The 18,289-nt window shown below is 35.0% G+C and overlaps 2 protein-coding genes across 2 annotated transcripts; one reads left to right on the top strand and one right to left on the bottom strand.

Annotated features, from left to right (window-relative positions):
- Window positions 1-530: 530 nt before the first annotated feature.
- On the top strand, window positions 531-2,371 carry LOC114272626 (diphthamide synthesis DPH2 family protein). The gene has a single exon (XM_028214341.2). The coding sequence runs from the start codon at window positions 601-603 to the stop codon at window positions 2,062-2,064; it is 1,464 nt and encodes a 487-aa protein (XP_028070142.2). The 5' UTR covers window positions 531-600; the 3' UTR covers window positions 2,065-2,371.
- A 1,522-nt stretch (window positions 2,372-3,893) lies between these two features.
- On the bottom strand, window positions 3,894-14,186 carry LOC114272625 (26S proteasome non-ATPase regulatory subunit 13 homolog B). Its single transcript, XM_082901981.1, has 6 exons — window positions 13,899-14,186; window positions 10,523-10,969; window positions 9,168-9,248; window positions 6,332-6,528; window positions 6,148-6,247; window positions 3,894-4,430 (listed from the first exon to the last, which is right to left on the bottom strand). Exons 1-6 carry the CDS (start codon window positions 14,046-14,048, stop codon window positions 4,245-4,247), a joined length of 1,161 nt encoding a protein of 386 aa, XP_082758107.1. The 5' UTR covers window positions 14,049-14,186; the 3' UTR covers window positions 3,894-4,244.
- Between the last annotated feature and the right edge of the window lie 4,103 nt (window positions 14,187-18,289).

The raw sequence follows: 18,289 nt of genomic DNA, 5'->3' as shown, positions 1-18,289 counted from the left end.
GATGAACTCTGGAATGTTATGGCAGGTCACTTTAAGCATAAACCACTGCAACGAAAAGAGTGAAATTTTCAAATAGTTTTCTGACTTTTCACTTCTTATTTTTGTATTTTTATTGATTTTTAAAAATATTTTAATTAATTTTTTTTTAGATTCATTTAATTTTAATATATTTAAAAAATATAAAATTTATATAAAAATCTTGTAAAAATTCATTGAATATAACAAAATACAAAAATTTTCATTTTTTTTTTGATATTTTTGATATTTGGTGATTTTTTTAAAGTTTTTTTTTTATAAATATTATTTTTTTTAAAGTATATCTAAATTAGATATATCTACTAAAAATAAAAATAAAAATAATTTTTTTTTTCAGAAAAACAATTAAACAATGAATTGGCTGCATGAATTTTTTTTTTTAATTTTTAAATTTGATTTTTTTTCCAGACAATTGGTTGTTTCTCGTCACTTTAATTCACATTTTTTTAATTTTTTTTTATTTGAAAAAAAAATACTTTTTTAAAATTACATTAATAAGCACAAAAAATTCGTACTTCTATCTCTCTCTCTCTCTCTCGCTCTCCCTCCCAACTGCGACTGAAAATGGAGAACAAGGAAGAAGCAGAGCTCTCACCACCACCACCACTACCACTACCACCATTACCACCACCTCAAAACCCTAATACAGAACTATCAACAACAGCAAAATCACCGCCGCCGTCGCCGCAACACCGCCACCGTGCACCACCAAAACGCTTCATAAAAAACCAAATCCCAGACTCAATTACCAACAACGCCGCCCTCAACGCCGCCATAGCTCTCCTACCTTCAAACTACAACTTCGAGGTCCACAAATCTATCTACCGAGTCCTCTCCACAAACTCCAAGCGCATCGCTCTCCAGTTCCCCGAAGGCCTCCTCATGTACTCCCTCGTCCTTTCCGACATCTTCACTTCCTTCGCCGCCGTCGAATCCTGCTTCATCCTCGGCGACGTCACCTACGGCGCTTGCTGCGTCGACGACCTCTCCGCCGCCGCACTCTCCGCCGACCTCCTCATTCACTACGGCCACAGCTGCCTCGTCCCCATTGACAACACTTCGATCCCTTGCCTCTATGTCTTCGTCGATATCAAAATCGATGTGAATCGCTTGATCGAAACAATCAAGCTTAATTTCGATTCGTTTATCCCCAAACAGATCGTTTTGGCCGGGACGATTCAGTTCGCGAATGCGGTTCGGGCCGCGAAGCCTGAATTGGAAACCCTAGGGTTTAGGGTTTTGGTGCCGCAGTCGAAGCCGTTGTCGGCTGGGGAAGTTCTGGGTTGTACTGCGCCGAGTATTGTGAAAAAAACTACTGGTTTTAATGATGATGAGATTGTGATTGTTTTTGTGGCTGATGGGAGGTTTCATTTGGAAGCTTTCATGATTGCAAACCCTAAAATTAGGGCTTTTCGGTACGATCCGTATATTGGGTCTTTGTTTTTGGAAGAGTATGATTATAAGGGTATGAAGGAATCGAGGAGGAATGCGATTGTGAAGGCGAGGGAGGCGAAGAATTGGGGGATTGTGATGGGGACTCTTGGGAGGCAAGGGAATCCGAGGATTCTCGATAGGTTGGTGAAGAAGATGAGGGAAAAGGGTTTGGCTTGGACTGTTGTGTTGATGTCGGAGTTATCGCCAATGAGGATTGCCTTGTTTGGGGACTCGGTTGATGCTTGGATTCAGATTGCTTGTCCTCGGCTATCAATTGATTGGGGTGATGCTTTTGCAAAGCCACTTTTGACTCCATTTGAGGCAGAGATTTGCCTTGGTGATTTACCTGGTTGGTGGGAGAGAAAGCCAGTGGAGGATTTGAATTCACGTTGCAATGATGGTTTGGATTGTTCGAAGAACGAATCGTGTTGTGTGGGTAACAATGGGGATATAAAAGATAAGGAAGGGGATGCTGTGGATTATCCAATGGACTATTATGCTCAGGATGGAGGGGAATGGAATTCGTGTTACTCGAAGAAGCAATCTGAGCCTACACGAAGAAATCGTATTATTTCTTCTAATGGTAGTGCCTAACATGCTTTTGGGAATGAGTTCACATTCAAAGATGCCATCTTGGACTATAATCTGCTGAAGATAAGAGTGCAATCGAAGCGTACTAGTGAGTGTTTGAACTCTCCTTACATCTTTGAGTTAGTATGGTGAGGGTTTTTTGCCACCTCCACTGTTAATTTAATCTTCATTTTACATTTTTGTATTGTAGTGTAGGAAATACACAAAAGACTCGTGCAATCTGTATTTTTCTTCTTGGTCTTTTGAATTTTGATTTTTTTAAAATATCTATTTCATTAATTTAAAGATCAAGACATCTTTTCTCTTGGGATATCAGGTTGATTTAATGTGATAGATATAGTAGTTGCCGAAACTATCATTTATTTGCAGAATGAAACTGCCTCTGTGACATCAAACAGGTTTCTTTATAGGCCTAAAGTTTAACGCAAGCTCAAGGAATGCGACCGTTGAATTTGTGTGTAAGTTCAAATAGGATGAACAACATCTAAGTTGTCCATCTTCTCTCTCAAGAAAGAAATGAAAAGAGAAGAAAATGACATTCTATACATGGTCATTATTGCACTTGAAGCATGCAGCAGATGGTAAAGAATTATCATGGGGGAAAGACATTATTATAAGATAGAAGTAGTGCATTTATATTATGATTTAAACAATGGTATTTCTCTAGTTTCATATATACATACAAATTTTAAAAACTGATATATTTGTTTATGGTAGTTTTAAATCCCCATGCCCCATCACTTCCATGTTATCCTACTAGTAGAGGATATGCCCTCGGACATTATCATGCCATATTGTAAGAAATCTAACTTTACAATAAATGTAGAGAGAGAGCGAGAGCAATGGGTTCTTTCAGAACACAGTAGTAAAATACGAGTTATAGGATCTGAAGAAAATTTCTTGGTTCTCAATTCTTCTTCCTTTTTTTTTTTCCCCTCACTTTCTTCATCTTTATCTATTTTATTTTTCTGAAATCTTTTTCATGCTTCATTTTGGGTTAAGAAGCCAGAATTCTTGGAAATTACTCTGCATCTCGTGATGAAGAGATGCCGGTTTGTAATGAATAACTCAACACCTCTCGGTGCCCTTGTTTGTAATGAATTTTCTTTTTCCTAGTTTCTTTTCTATGCAAAGATTTAAATATGTTTTCCTTTTCTTATATTCTTCGTCGTCTTTTTTTTTTTTTTGGATAAATTATAAGCACTCCTGAAATTTGTTCAAAATACAAATTATTTTTGTAATTTTAAAAATTATATCATACCCCTCAAATTTTATAATTGCACAACAAATAATCTATTTTATTAATAATTAATTATTAAGTTAATTAATAATTTTTAATAATATATTTCAATTCACAATTATGGAAATTTTATTGTTGTATAATAAGAGGATAATTAAAATTTTCATTTTCTGTCAACTTTGTAAGACGACAAATTTGGACAGAGTTATTTATTCAAAATTATAAAAAAAAATTTGTACTTGAAACAAATTTAAAAAAATGTTCGTACTTTACTCTTTTTTATTACCCCTCTTCTATAATTCTCAGACTTTTGTGCTTTCAAAAATTGTGATATTGTGAAATTCATCTTTGCTGTTTGCTCTGCTTTCAACTTTAAGGCTTTAATCATCTAGACTATTTTATTATTTATTATTATTCTTCACTGTTTTGTATTTATATCCATATTCAAGAATTCCTTATTAAGATCAAAATATTTGATATAGTTTACCCCTAAAGCTTTGCCTTATCTAATGCCATACGTGTGGACTCACGAAACAAAACCTCTATGATCCAAAAATAAGGATTACTAGAGTAAATAAACGTACGCAAACAATGAAACAGAAATGCACTTACATCCACTAAATTGTGGATGACATCTAAATAACTCCAAGACAAGATTCCCACTACATTGTTCGATAACCATTGCAGAATTTAAATGGCCGTTTTTCAGTCAGACTTGCAGTTCCTCTAGGGATGCCCCCAAAAATGAAACAACTCCAAAACCAAAAGTACAAGAGGCTGCTCCTTTCAAAACATACTGCAAGAAAATGATTAAAAGCGATATGAAAGGAAGCGTACAAAGATGGCCCAAACAACTAGCACTCTTCCTTTGCCGCAGTTACCAGTTCTTTTGGGTGTCGAAAAGATTGTTACAGAACACAGGAATGAAGTCTATAAACAACGATTAAGATGCAACTAGATCAGGTGTTTCTGCCTCTACAGAGAGCAAAGCAGTGTGTACTTTGTCCACCCAATTGTCCAGACGATCACACAAAGATTTGATCTGTGGAACACCTAAAACTCTTGGTTGCACCCAGGAAACATGAACAGTTCCCTCAACTTGATCAATTATCCCTTCAATAAGATGAACCTGCAGAAAAACTCTCCAACAGTTTAAGCACTTCTGAATAGAAACACCTCTAAACCGTTTCAAAAAGGCCAGTAATAAATCATACATATGTTAAAAGAAGAGAATGAAACATTGAGGATAAGTGCCAGCTGAAGTTACCAAACAAAAAACTACAACTATCGAGAAATAACATAAGACTTTTATTCTGACACTTCAATGACTATCTGGAAGGCACGAACAAGAACTATTATTTTGAACAAGAAATAATTGGAACGAGGCACTGAAAATGACTATTGTAATAAAAGATATGAACATCTCAGTTGGCAACAGTTTCAGTACCCAGTCCTATGGAACCGCAAATAGTTTTTTAAAAAATATAAATAAATAAAAGAGAGAAGAAAAAGAAAGAATGAGAATATAATGTAATAGATAATTGGAACGAGGCACCGAAAATGACTATTGTAATAAAAGATATGAACATCTCAGTTGGCAACAGTTTCAGTACCCAGTCCTATGGAACCGCAAATAGTTTTTTAAAAAATATAAATAAATAAAAGAGAGAAGAAAAAGAAAGAATGAGAATATAATGTAATAGATACCTGCAGCAATGATGAGTAGTTCTAGAGCAATTATAATTCTAATAGAGCGTTCTCATAACAGTTCAAAAACATTGTCCTTAGTCTTTTGTTTATACCCTTTAGCCCGTAATCTTATCTTACACTAAGGGTGCAACTCGGGCGGGTTCGGTCGAGTTGGGGGGTTGCCCAAGCCCAACCCGAATTGTGTTTGGCAGTGCCCAAGCCCGACCATCAACCCGAGCATGGCTACCCAAGCCCGGACCAAGCTTAATAATTCGAACTCGGGTTAGCCCAAATTGCCCGAATTACCCGAAATTCACAAGTCCATTACTCAGAAACTTTCAAATCTAGTGCATAAATGCTAGACATGCTATAATCAATAGATTTCAAATCTGGTGCATAACATGCTAGAAATGCTAGACCAACCACAAACACTGGTACATATAAAACTTCCACAGATTGGAAAGTTTCTTCAATTGCAATTAATTAATAAACTTTAACAGATTTAATTAATTGCAATTGAAGAAACTTTCATATATGAAATAATCTAATGGTCCAAATAAAAGATGCTAATCCAAGGGTGAAAGACTAGCCAAAAAAAAATTAAAGACAACTATTTAATTTAATTTATACATATATTATATAATTTATATAATATATTAAGTGCAATTCGGGTTTGGGTTGCTTGGGTTAGCCAGTGATTTTGCCCAAGCCCAGCCCGAATTACAATTCGAGCATAAAAAATTTGCCTAGGCCCGTCCAGATTATAAGATATTATTGCCCAAGCCCTAAAAAAACTCGGGCTGGGCATGGGTTGCTCGGGTTGAGCCCGCCCGGGTTGCACCCCTACCTTAAACTAGTCCATTACCCCATCAACCTTAAGTTTCTTACAACTTATTCTCTTGGTCCTAGAAAGTGAAGTTAACTGGTTCCCAATTTTGGTCAGACATAATGGATTCAATCTAATTTTTAATCACTTTTTTCAAGAATGAGATATCCTAAAATGCTTAAAAATCTTTTAAAGCTGATTCCAAAAATTATTTCAAACAAATAAGATTTTACTGCAACACTAGAAAAATAATATCACCAATTGATGATGGTTTTCACAGTAGTGATTCAGAACATTTTATTGATCAAACTTCAACAGCATTGGGACTTACAGAAAGGCTTTTCATAAGAAGATACTCCACATCCTCTACAGTAAGCTTTGTGCGCTGCGCAATGATACTCAGTGGAATAGTTCTATCTTCTGATGGTCGACTGAAAGAAACCATATCTCAATTCAATTTGGTAACATGGAAGTAAAGCTGATAACGCTTTAGCAATAATGGCTATATAACATACCTGAATATGGTTTCCATCAAACAAAGAATGTTGATCTTTTCAAGTAGCTTTTTCTCATTCTCCACTAGTGCTGGTTGGGCACTTAGAGCAGCTCTATGCACATTGCACAATTCTTGATAATGAACTAAATCACCAGAGTTGAATGCTTCCAGAATATAGTAGAGCCATTCAACCTTTGTCCCCAGAAGGCTCCTTATCTGTGTTAGCAGAAGGATGTAATGACCAACAATAAGAAGTAATTTGTTAAAAATTTCAAAGCCAACAATGTTGCAGCTGGCTTCATGCCAGTCCCAACTCAGTGAAAATGCAAGAGTTTTCAGGAAAATGTCAGGCAAAGAACGTTAGGACCCTTATGTTATCATCAATACTAATTGGAATTTGGAATTTATGAACCTTTTTTCTTATTTTGGTCTTCCTACCCTTTATCTTGCTTTGTCTGTCATCCAACAGCATATCCTTAGGACAGATACCATTACGGATGTAATACATTCCTACCCGTTGTATAACCTAATTTTCTGAGAAGTTTCCAAAAAATATAATATTTAGCCATAATTGCTTTTTACTAGGTATCACCATATTATCAGTCATACCCAAGGTTTTAAAAAGCGGCCGCAGCCGTTACGTAACGCCGTTACGTAACGGTTTTGGCAGTTATCGCCACCCGTTACAGCCGCTTTTGCAGTGTGATTGAGATTCACAGGTGTGTCGGCTGTAGCGGCTGCCGTAGCAATCGTAACGGCGCCGTAACAGACGTAACGGCTTGTTATGCACCGTTACGTAACAGTTCCAAACTGTTTCTTTCGAAAAAACACACAAAAAAAAGTTGAAAATGGGAGAAGAGGGATAGAGAGAAGAGGGAAGATAAAGAGAGAAAATGGAGGAGTAAGAGATAGAGAGAGAAAAGAGAGAAGATGAAGAACATGTTATTGATTTGTTGAAACTGTAAAGCCTATGCTATTCTATTCAGTTGCTATCACTCAATCATTTTGTTTGTGTGTGTTTATTTATATATTATTTGAAAATAATAATAATAATAATAAGTGTGGTCATTATCTATTTGGCTTAGTTAAAATATGTGTATATATATATATATATTTAGGCTCTTATTTATTCTCTTACTTTTATCATTGTTTATCTTATATATATAATAGTTAGTGATTGATTTTTTGTATAATATAAAGCTATTAATTATTAAAATAAAATGTAAAAAACTCAATTTATAGTGATTTAAAAATATGAAATATATTTGATCATACTTAAAAATTTATAAAAATTGATCAATATTTATTTTTAACCCAATAAATATGATCATGGAAAAAAAATATGCGTATTGGTAAGTTTTTTTCAAATTGTGCGAAAAATAAAAAAATTCACGGTTCCGGTTACCGCAACCGTTACACTACGGCCTTTACACCCCGCAACCGCAATCGCGCCACCGCCACCGTTACGGCGACTGCAACCGCTTTTCAGAACCTTGGTCATACCTCATTCCATTGATGCTGCGTCAGCAAAAAATGTATCTTATTCATTCCAATTGACCCAAAGGTCATATTATCTATGAATGCATTCAACTCTTAACGCAATTGAACCTTCTTTTTTTTTTTAATGCCTTTCACAGGAAGGCGATGAAGGGCTAATCTCCCAACCTAATGGTCGTGGTGTTACACCGTCCCAAACTCTCAGTACCACTTGCGACAAGTGCAGTGGTTAAACAAATGGTAATTTCATGTTGGCATATTTAAATGCTTGGCCTTTCCAGGCACATGCCCGTTGTCATTTTTCTTTCGGACACTTTAGACTAAACTCAACACCGTATCTCAGCCACAACCTTTCTGGATACACATTGTGGGCTACATATATTGCATAATGAATGCACAATTATATTAAGCAACAATCTCTTTCATAATTTGATTCTAAACATGGATAAAAATTAACCATAGTTGGGAGAAAATTATCATAATGTAAGGAAGTTCCTAGAGTACTGATACTAGCATATTTGAGTTGACCATATCTCAAAAAGAATTTAAGTTCTCAGAATCCAATTCTATGGTAACAACCAAAATAATACCTTTTGAGTTATCTTCTCCCATATAACTCAAAACAAATCTAAAAACTACCAAAGAAAGATGCATCAGTCCCAACTCATTCTAAACCTACTCCAATATCAATTCCAAATAAAAAGACAAAGCCCAAGATTTTAATATCCGGCTCAACCCTCTCCATCATCACATAATTACAATTAAAAAGGAAACCTATTCTTGGTTAGATTCTCCAAGGCATTGCCCGCTTCTCCTTAGGTCCAGATTCGAGTCTATTTAGTTTTGCCAAATGCATGTGGATTCTAGGTGATTGCATGCGTTTGTGGAGATTAGTCTTGACTCAAAAAGGATCCTAGATACGATGGCATAACAAAGGGACACAGCAGCACTAGCTATAGCCATTGGAGCATCCAAACTTCACTGTAATAAAAACATACTGTGGAAATTCATCTACAGTTGGAAGTTGTCTTGAATCCTCCATTTTATAATTCTATATAAAAGTTGCCAAATCTAGGGCATGTGAAGTTTTTCAACCTGACCAGATGTTACCTAAGTCTCATCACCAGCCAATCACAGTCACAATAGAAGTTCAACCACATTGAGCGCAGCATTAAATGAAAAATAGAGAATCAAGTCACTCAGCAGACTTCACATGTTGGTGAAGAAATATATTTAAACAGAAACAATGCACTCAATATTTGAGTAGCTTAAGCCATTACGTGTCATGACAACTAATAAAAGCAAAATAACAGGGAGAGAGAAACGCAAAAGTTTGAATACAGTGAAAATAAACTTACAATTGGATGTGCAAGCAGTTCCCCAAAGTTGTATATGTTTTCTCCAAGCAATGCAGCAAGGGACAAATCAAATGCCAAATCCTAAAATAAGATAGAAAGTATTAGAAAGTAAAAATTGCTGATGGAACAATGAGGAGCTCAGCAAAACATGCATGCGATTTCTCAAGGAAAGATTAAAAAACTCATCTACAATAACCAATTGATTTTATATTGAATCACACTTCTCTCATAAGAAATGTTTAACACGTCTCTGTACTGAGTCAAATACCAATGTGAACTCAAATCGAATTGATATTTTGTTTGAAAAAATCCAAGAATCCAGATTTAATGATTCATTTATGATAAATAGAAGATAAAACAAAATTCATACATCATACAAAAGACAGACTAAAAGGCAGTATTCTTTCAGTTACTGTTGAACACCACTTGAATTTATGTATAACCTAAACATCAATCCTCCACATATGTAGGGAAGTTCATTTACCCCAACGTCACCCGTTAACCATGTGTAGTGATCAATCAACCAAAATATCTCCAAACGTTGACACAAAATAATGCAAAGGCTGCATTCAATGTCAGGAACCGGTTCAATCAGGGAGTTGAAGAACTCATAACATTTACATCTTTTCCCCCCATAATTTCTAGAATATTCCAACACCTTCTTTAGAGGGAATAATTCTAAATTCAATAGGAAAAATACAGAGCTCAAATACTCGTTGCACACGAGTGATTGTACAAAAAAAGGCTTTGTCAACTCAAACAAGAAACTAAATGGTTTCCAATTTCCCTCATTCAGATTTCCAGGAGTGGCTAAATCAAAGGTTGATATTTTAGACAAAAATAGCGACACTGACACTGTTATAGGATCCTAAGGTGCAAGCAATATCATCCAGTTTGCCACTCTCCCAATATCCTCATTAGCTAGGTCACTTGTTCTCTACATTCTTTTTCATTATCTTTTGTTGTTCTCCATTCTTTCCCAAGATATCTCCTTATTATTTTCACTTCAAAGAACACTCACTCGTCATTAAACAAAAGTCTACATTTATGTTTTCAAAACATGTCTTCATCGCAATTGATTGCCATACCAGAGAAAGGACATATTACGACATATGCATTTAAAACTCTCTTTCTTTCTATGTAATAGCAAGAGATTATATAACAACATTTATGAGAGTTAAAAATAAAATGTGTGGATTATATAGAATGTGCATTAGAAATATCCATTTATAACAACAAATTTTAACCTTAATTGGTCATGCCAAAATAGCCCTAGTGAGTGACAGCATATGATATCATTAAAGGCACCATGATGAACCTTGGTAAAATAATTCAAGACAGCACATAATGCCTACCAGCTTAAATGATTCTGATAGAGACTCCACCGATGTGTACGCCAGATAAAGAAGGGCACTTTTGTAAAACTCAGCAAATTCTTGACGAGATTTATGGTATTGAGATGAAACCCAATAATAGTTGGCATACACAGATGGATCAATGTCAGTCATGCTGTCAAGCGTACTCTTCCCGTCTTCTAGAAGTTTCTTGCACTCCTTTTGGCTGCCTTTCTCAAGCTGCAAGGTAGCTATTTGCATCTTAATGTAAAGGATTGGTTCCTCAATGCGCATTTCTCTAGTAGCAAGAAGCTTTTCAATCACACCTTCAAGATAACCAATGGAAGCTTCTTTCCCTGGGTACTGCCGAGAGACTATTACAGCAAAATGTGCAAGCTTGAGTAGATTGATCTTGGTCTCAAAGTCAGTGATGAAATTATGATATAACTGTATGAGAGCATCACCAGCCTGAAGATAATGAAAAAGAAAAAGGAGTCAAATGTACATAATAAACAAATATGAATGCGAATAGATATGTTTAAGCAAGTTTTCCCAATCAAACACAAGCACAAACAAATGTAGAAGTAGCTTGCTACCTTGGAACATACAAAGAAAACAAGATTCATACTAAAAGATCCAACTAAAAAGAAAGAATAAGCCAAAGAAATGACTAGAAACTTCAGTGCATGCTCATTACTAGCCTGTGATAAACAATCTAACCTTATAAAACCATACATGTTAATAATATTTTTTTTAGTTAAGTATAAATTGTATAAGAGGAGGCCAAAGGGGTGCAACCCAAGTACAAAAAGGCAATAACAGCTACACGTCAAAATGCCTATTCAAAGGCCTCTACAAAAATTAGCTCAAAGAGAATTAACCAAGCTTGGGAACCAACTACACAAAAAGGAATGCAATCTCTTTAAACTCAAAATTGAAGCTTTTGTCTATTCCTCTATCCCAAGCCTGCCTTCTCCTCTTCTCGACCTTTACTCCCTTCCAAGCAAAAAGAGGTACCTCAACTCCTTCGGAAACACCCAAACAAGCCAAAGATCATCAACCATAACTCTCATACCACCGAACAATGAATAAGGAGATGGCTAACTGATTCACCATCAAATTTGCACATATAACACCAATTAACATGCACTTGTCTTCTCTTAATCAAACTGTCAATAGCAACGATTGGAATGGGCTTTTGTCCTCAACACACCTTTTCAAGGGAAAAAGAAGTCCCTCCACAACGCTAAAAAATCATAGCAAGACTTCACACTTAACTGCATCTTTGACTTCACTGTGACTTGACAACCTTTTTGTTGTTAGACAAAACGACCAAGGATCCTTGCACATATATTTTCCACAAAGTAATTTTTGCTTATTCCTTACTACACAGTTCGCATAACTTAATGATTCAACCCATTGACTTGAAAGCCCTTTAAAGAAAAAATACGTTCCTGAAAGATATTTACATCATTATTTTTTTTTATTGGCACTGGGGTGTCCGAATCAAAGCCCGACTAAACCCCAGGGGATTTGCATCATTATTTTTTAAAACTAGTAACAACTATAAATGTTTTAGTTCAAATAAAATTAGCCCTCTCATTGACTAAATGATAAATAGTCCAACCACTAGTATTTTTAGGATTTACTTTAGAATTGTGCAAGATGTGCTACTCAACTTGTACTAACATCCTAACCTTCCTGAAAAATAGAGTACCTTGGATCTTGATTTCTTCCAGTCCATACCCACATGCTCTACTAGTCTTTATATGAGAAAATCTATTCAAGATGCAGTATGTAAATATCAAGACTTCAACTATTAAAACCAAAAATGTACCCATCCTCTCTACATAATTAACCATCTCCATCAGAATGTCCACCAGAATGTCCACAAGCCTTTGACTAGCAGGCAATAGAAAATTCATCTTAAAGGACCTTATCCAACAAGTTCCATTTCCCCATCAAACAGCCTCCTTCCGAAAGATTGCACAACAGCAGGTAATGCTAATCAATGCTCGACCCATCAACTCAACTCCTCATAATTAAAATGGTAAACCAAATGATCACAAGAAGAGTATGGCATCAATTACATCTAATCTTAATTTCGCCTACCTAAATCTCTATACATGATCAAGCATTTTAAGAGGATCAAGTATATTATTATCAGCTGCTGGTCAATAAAACTTCAATGAACTCCCAAATTAGTTTTCCTCTAACGCATTTGAAAGGAGACATGTAGCTGCACGTAAAAAAAACATTAAAAAAAAAAAGGGACAGTGAAACTGATTACGGCATTGGTTAATATTCAACTTATCAGCAAATTTGTTTCCAGTTGAGCTGTAAAATTATGATAAAGATAGGCTTTAAGTTGTAGTTCCATAAGCCTCCAAATTTTCTATTGACCCTAATCAAATAAAGGTTTCACTTGGGTAAAGTTAGATCTCATTATAGACAAAAATAAAAATAAAAAATCCCTCCAGTTAAGACGTCTATTCCATCTTTGGAAACATAACAACAAATAATACTAAAAATTCAAACTTTGGTCTCTCAGACACCAAAGGGAAAACCGGTAACCATTTTTAAAGTACTTCCACAATCTTAGACCATCTCTAACGGTGAACCAAACCCAGCATCAGATTTAAATTTTGATGAAAAACCCACTTTTTCACGCTCCAACGGTTGCACCAAAGTCATACCAAAATGAGAATTCAGCAAAGAAGACATCAAACTGAGATCAAGACACAGATTTTACCAAATCACTGTTACTGACAGTTGAAAATGGTACACTGGTCGACCAACCGGTTGCCCGGCCGGTTGACCAACCGGTCAACCAGTAAAAGATTCAAACAGTTCAGGAAAAAAAGTTCAAACCGTTAAAAAAAAAAAAAAAAAATTTTTTTTGCCTAACCGGTCAACCGGCCGGTCGACCACCCCGGTTGTCCCGAAAAAAGTTCAGAAAGTTCAAAAAAAGTTCAGACAATTCGCAAAAAAAAAAAAAAAAAAAAAAATTTGGCCTAACCGGTCAACCGGCCGGTCGACCACCCGGTTGTCCCGAGATAGATTTGGTGAAGGTGAACGGTTGAGCCTGAAGTATCAAATTCAGGAAATGGCCATTTTTTAACTCAGATTTGGTGAAATTTTTGATTCACCGTTGGAGATGCTCTTACATAAGAAAAAATATATATAAAAAAAACCCTAATTCTCCAAAACCCTAAAAAGATCTCCACACCTTAACCTGAGTAAAACAATAAAACACACACATAGTCGTCAATCAATCAAACAAACAAAAGTCCTAAAATTTCCAAAATCCCAAATGCCTAAAGCGGCTGATAAACACATACATACATACATATATATATATATATGTATATAGAAATTGACAATGAAGAAGAGGTGCCTGAAAGACGGCGAGAGCGACGAACTGTTCGAGCTTGAGAGTGAGCTGGTGCCATAGCTTCCGCTGGTACAGATCCGAGAGGGTATTGTACCATTCGCCGAGCTCTGGGTGGGTACTGTGAAGGGAATCCAGGTATTGCAGAGCGGCCATTGCTGATGAACCCCAAAATGAGAGAGAGGAGAGAATTTGAGACCAGTTTTGGCTTGTGTGCTCGCGTATAAAAAGCCTTTCTCTGCTTCCCGTATAAACACATACATCTTTTCTTTATGCTTTAATAATGGACAAATTATTTGTGTTATTTTAATTTTTGTAATTTTAATTGTTTTGGTTTTGACCATAAATTTATAATTTTATCTCAATTTGATTTAATTACTAATAAATTTATTAAATTTAGTGAGTTAATCTCAGTTAATTTAGTGATAATTTTTCGTAAAAAACACTAATCACCTTGCTTGGTTTCTAATTTTCAAAAATACTTTTCAGAAAATTCTACTCTCTTATTTTTTGTGTTTTTTTGTTTTTACTGAATTTTTTTTACTATTTTAAGAAATTTTTTTACTTTTTAGACACACCTAACATAATTACACCTAAAAAGTAAAAAAATAGTAAGGTCTTATACCATTCCATCATTCCATCTTAATCAAGCCAATCCAAGATCGTACTTATGCTTATAAGGTCTTATACCATTCACTCTATATTCACAACATTGTTTCCATGGCTGAATGGGGCAATCCTAATCAGCTTCGTGATTTACCTGGCCATTCTATTCAATATAATTACCATGATTACATTGATGCTTGGTTCAAGATTTTCTTGTACCAAAATGAAACTTTTAGTCACTCCTGGTTCATCTCCTTTGACCAGAAATTCAAATCCGAATTACCCACTTGGTTTCTGAGATGGTGGACTCACTATGGCGCCATTTCTGCTATCCTCCCTGATGATCTCAGAAACATAATTCATTATTTTAACTCGGTTTACCCATTTTCTATTCACCAGCGGCAATTCCCCTTATTACTCATATTTATTGCTAAATACAAAATTCCATGGATATTCAAATGGCATTATGGGATTGATGATAATATCATCATCCGTCAACACACAGTTAAATGGTGGGTTAAGTTCAATGTTCCCAGAATTCTTGAAATTGTTCAAGAAGAATTCCCACCTGATCAATGTGCTCCAACTCCTGCTCTTGCTCAAATCCAGCAGAACCCAACTGCTGCAATTACTCAAGGAAGTCAGCCCAGTCTTCCTCCAGTCAATCTTGGAAGCCCCTCATCTAGTGGCTCCAAGCCCAAATCATCCAAATCAAAGTCCAAAGCTGTTGCTGCTCAACCAGCCCAATCACAGCCCAAATCAAAGGCCAAAGTCAAGGCAAAGCCCATTCCACCCCCGGTTCAGCCCAAAAGCAAATCCAAAGGTAAAACTCAATCATCCAAAGAAGACATCATCCAGTTAGCCCATCAACTGTTAAATCAAGCTAAAGCCCAATCCACCAGTTCTGAAGATGGTTCAGATCAGATCCATTCCTCTGAAGAATCAACCAATCAGTATTCAGGGCCCGAGTTTCAGGATGCTCAGGATCCATTTATTTAATCCACATTGGATTCTATATAGATACAAATTAGCTTCAATCAATACTCTTTTGAGAAAAGCTGCCAATTTGTATTTATATTGATTCCATTATTCACATGTTCCACCGAAAGTGATGAATAGTAAAAAGTTACTGTTCACTTTTACTATTCACCCAGTCAACTTTTGTTTAAAGCTGCTCAACTATTCAATCAATCAGCCGAAAGCAACCGACAGCATCTGCCTTTCACATGCTCGGCCAGCTGCTTTCAGAAGTCACATGTTTACTGTTTTGCTTTTTATTTCTTTATATTGTAATCAATTGTAAGCACTCAGGCATTCTTCAATTTCTTCTCTATCATTGTTGTAAGAAAGAAAACCAGAGTGTGCTGAGTGTTCTTCCAGTTCTTCCGTCTGTACCTAGTTAAAGATCCTTACAGTTGCTACTACAATTGTAAGTTAGTCAATGTTGTTTTAAATGTAATGTTTTAATTAAATATTTTATGTTTTAATTAAATATGTTATGTGTTATTCCAATTATGTTCTGGTTTGATGGTTTTTTGATTTCGTAATTCATCTCCTTCATAAACATGTGCTGCTTCCGCCTTTTGGTTAGTCAATGTTGTTTTAAATGTAATGTTTTAATTAAATATTTTATGTTTTAATTAAATATGTTATGTGTTATTCCAATTCTGTTCTGGTTTGATGGTTTTTTGATTTCGTAATTCATCTCCTTCATAAACATGTGCTGCTTCCGCCTTTTGGTATCAGAGCCAAGTGATGTTGTATTCTGTTTCTAACTGTTTCGCTACTTCTGCTCAATCGCCTTTGTTGTTTGTTTAATTAATCCTGTTTTCAGTTCATCTTAATCACCCACAAGATCGGTCTGTTCTATCCACCTAGTTTAAGTCACCCACTTCTTCCCAGTCTTCTGTAAGTCCTTCGGTTTAGGCAGAGTCAGACTTTTGGGTTTAAAGATAGGGTATGTATGTATACTAGGTCTGTGATAAACTTGACAAGAATAGGGTATGTATTAAGATATCTGTAAAACTGATTAATTAACATCAAACAATGAATCGATTATTTAGAAGTAACTCCTCAGTAAGTTCTAGGTCAACTACCTTGCCTTCCATACCTAATCCAGGCATCATAATTAATGAAGAAGATGTTGAAATACAAAATGATCAAATTAATTCTGGATGGAATATTCCCAAACTACCTATTAAAGAGATTTATAAAACTTCGTTTATACAGGATGTTTTTAAAGTTACTCTCCATGTTAAAACTATTGAACAAGTTTATGCTTTAGAAAAACCAAGAGAAACTTGTCAGTTATTTGATAAAAAATTAATCAAACGACATTTAGATCGTGGTTACAATTTTATGCATATTGGTTTAATTCAAATTGGTGTCAATCCATTAACAATGATAGGACAAAATACATCTGTTTTATTATGTTTACGAGATGCTCGTTTTCTTAATTACAATGCTAGTTTAATGGGAATGATGGAAACTGGTCTTAATAAAAGTCCCGTACATTTTAATTGTTTTCTTGATTTTACATTAAGTTTAAGAGATCCACATATTCTCAAGGCATTAACATTAAACATTCAATTACATGGTGAATATACTGAAATGTTAGATTCTTCTCATAATATTGCTTTAATTTATCGTGTTCATTATAAATGTATGCAAACTAATTTAAATGTTCATGCTTTACATAAAAGTCCCAAAGATAAAACTTTATTAATCCAAAGCAGTAGTACTAATGAATCAAACATTAATATTCCTCACATGATTGAATGGAAAGATATTAATTTACCTGATCAATGGGCTACTGTCAATGAAAATTACAAACATAATCAACAACAATTTTCAATCCAAGATATTCAACATATCCAGCAAAATACTGATGGATCCGTTAATATTAAATTTAATCGCAGTCAATCTTCTCGACATAGTACATCTAGTGTCCCTTCTAAAATATCAACTGAAGACGAAATATTTAATACTCCGTTATTTCGAAAAAATAGTCAAATCCATCTTGGTCCAACTAATCCAACTTCTAAAAATAAATTAAAAGGAATTGATAATTCTACAACTTCTCAAATCAGTGAACCTGTTTATACTACTACCTCACATTTCCCTGAAGAAGAAATAGCTTCAAATAATTCCCCAACTCAAACTGATTTCGAAGAATTTATACCACCTGTCAATCCTCAACTAATGACAATCAAAAAAGATTTTACTCCTGATTTAGACAAATTACTTATTGACTTTAGATCCAAAGAAAATAGGTCTAAAAGACATGCTTATAGTGCTCAATATAATTCTGCTCAACAATCTCGAATAACTAGGAAATGGTATGATTTTATGGTTCAATATGGTTTCGAATTATCTTTCTTTGATTATATGGATCAATATTACAAAAAGATAAATACAATTACAAAACATAAATGGAAGACTTCTCCAAATACTTCTGTCAGTTCTAATCATCCTCCATTAGAAAATATAATTATTGATCACCAAGGTTCTGAAGTCCCAGCCTCTCCTTTTAAGTTACCTGGTACTGATCCTGAAATAAAAAAGGTTATTGAACAAAATAATTATACTAATCAATGTCTAAAAACAATTGGTAAACAATTAGATAAATTAGAAACTAATTTAGATGACCAATCTGCCAAATCAACTAAACCTTTAGATCAACCGTTACTTAATTTACCTAGTCATCGCTCTAAACGAACTAGCCTGGTTACTAATGATCAATCTACTGTCAAAGCTATTGAACAATTATTTACTAAATTAACTCCCAATGA

Source organism: Camellia sinensis, chromosome 13 (genome assembly GCF_055761805.1).
Source record: "Camellia sinensis isolate YWXY chromosome 13, ASM5576180v1, whole genome shotgun sequence".
Lineage (NCBI taxonomy): Eukaryota > Viridiplantae > Streptophyta > Magnoliopsida > Ericales > Theaceae > Camellia > Camellia sinensis.
The sequence above is the reverse complement of the archived record's forward strand: the minus strand, read 5'-3'. Positions and strand labels throughout refer to the sequence as shown.